The 1769-nt window shown below is 51.0% G+C and overlaps 1 protein-coding gene across 1 annotated transcript; it reads right to left on the reverse strand.

Annotated features, from left to right (window-relative positions):
* Positions 1–1155: 1155 nt before the first annotated feature.
* LOC125503117 lies at positions 1156–1769 on the reverse strand (the record flags this gene model as incomplete). The annotated part of the gene is given in 2 exon segments (XM_048663047.1): positions 1156–1370; positions 1421–1769. Coding segments are annotated over 2 exon segments (510 nt in total), but the record flags the coding sequence as incomplete, so codon positions are not given.

The following is a 1769-nucleotide window of genomic DNA, read 5'->3' on the forward strand; positions in this document are numbered from 1 at the left end:
ACAATCTCACTTCAAAGGGGAAATGTCAATAGAAAATGACATTTCGGCGTCTAAGCATCACCCTTTGACATTTAGTTGACGTTTTAAAGGCGTGAATGCCAGAATGAAAGGTTAAACTTCAGGTCAACTTTAAAGCTTGAAATTGACATTTGAAAGGTTTCGGTTTCGAGCTTAAGATCGCGAACTTCTGGCAAAAATTTGCGGCTGAGAGTGACAGGTTTGACCTGGAAGTTGACATTATTAACTTGCTCAGCCCAAAAATGCAGTTGACATCGACATTGACAGGATTTGGTTGACCAGAAAATCAGAATCCCAAAGCTTATGTTGCCATGTTGTTATATTAATCATATATATATTATATATGTCATAGTTACGCCATCAATCAAACATTCTACTCGACCCAAACTAACTCAAAATTTGACAGCTGACACCGCACCAAAAAACCTGCCAATCTTTGCCTAAAAATGGCGGCGCTCCAACCAGAGCCAATCAAAACGCGCCACTGTCAGCGGTTTTGACGTTGATAATGTCAGTTTGCAGGCCACCAAATTTAAATGTGACATTGACAATTGACAAACGAAGTTCCAAATTGACACTGGGAGTACGGAAACTTTAAGGAAATTTTGGGTTTTCCAGTTAATATTTTGAAATTTTGACCAGAACAATGGCAGTTTAGAGGAGAAATTTCACTACAAAATCACATTTTGGGCTCTAAGCTTGGACATTTGAAAGGTCTGCGTTCGTTTTGGTTCAGTGGTGACGTTTCAAAATGTCAGTTGAGTGTCATAATTGGGAAATCGGCTCAAAATGTGAGGTTCGAATGGGACTGAAGTTTTCAAATCGCCCGGCGCCTCGCCCGTGACGTCATGCGTGCCCCGTCTTCGACAGTTCCATCTTGCGCCAGTCAACTGTTTCGCGGCAGTTCGACTTTGGGAAATTCGCCCGGTTTTTCCGATTCCCCGCGTGGAAACCGCCGCGTTTTCGCCAGCTAAGGCCTTTGGGCACAGTTGGGCGCAGTTTGCGCCCCCGTGGGCGCCTTTTCCTGCGAAATCGGGTCAGTTTTGTGTCGCGTGCCAGTTTGGACGTTTAAACGTCATGGCCAAGGGGCCGAACGGCCCAGCCGGGGACTCAGAGGGCGCAGCCCCAACTGGTAAGTCGATTGACTAAAGTGCTTTTATTGGAATTCATCGAGTAAGTAAAATGATTATTTTACTGAATCACTTGCTGCAAGCTGATCGTGCTGGGGGCGGCGCTGGCAGCCCCTGCATGTTGCCGCTTGCTCGCCTCCTTGGGCAGCTCGGTGGCGCACTCGTACGGCCGCTCGAACACGTCGTAGGGGATGAAGTCGTGCGGCACGGGCCACACCCGATCTGCAACCGATCAGCTTCAGTCGCCCGGTCGCCCCTCAGGCGCCGCCCACCTTTGTAAATGTCCCGCATCGGGACCACGCCGTAGAGCTCCGAGTACTCCTGCAGGGGCATCGTGAAGCTGGACTGGACGACAAAGTCGAGCAGCTCGTACTCGGGCAGGAAAAAGCGGTGCGCATCCGCCACCCCCAAGGAGCCGTAGCTGAACACCTTGGAGGAGGTGAGGGAGTTCTCGGCGCTGGGCAGCGTTGCCAGGTCCTCCTGCTGGTCCGCCGACTCTCCCAGCAGGTCGTGAGCGAGGCTCCCCATCAGCGCGTAGAGCTTCTTGATGCAGTTGTAGATGCAGCGGCCCGACTGCTGCAGGTCGGCGTCCACGTCGAGCCGCTCCAGCAGCTTGGAGGG

The sequence above is a fragment of the Dendroctonus ponderosae genome, unplaced genomic scaffold, assembly GCF_020466585.1.
Source record: "Dendroctonus ponderosae isolate FM_Combo_2020 unplaced genomic scaffold, Dpon_F_20191213v2 Dpon_F_20191213_12, whole genome shotgun sequence".
In the NCBI taxonomy this organism is placed as follows: domain Eukaryota; kingdom Metazoa; phylum Arthropoda; class Insecta; order Coleoptera; family Curculionidae; genus Dendroctonus; species Dendroctonus ponderosae.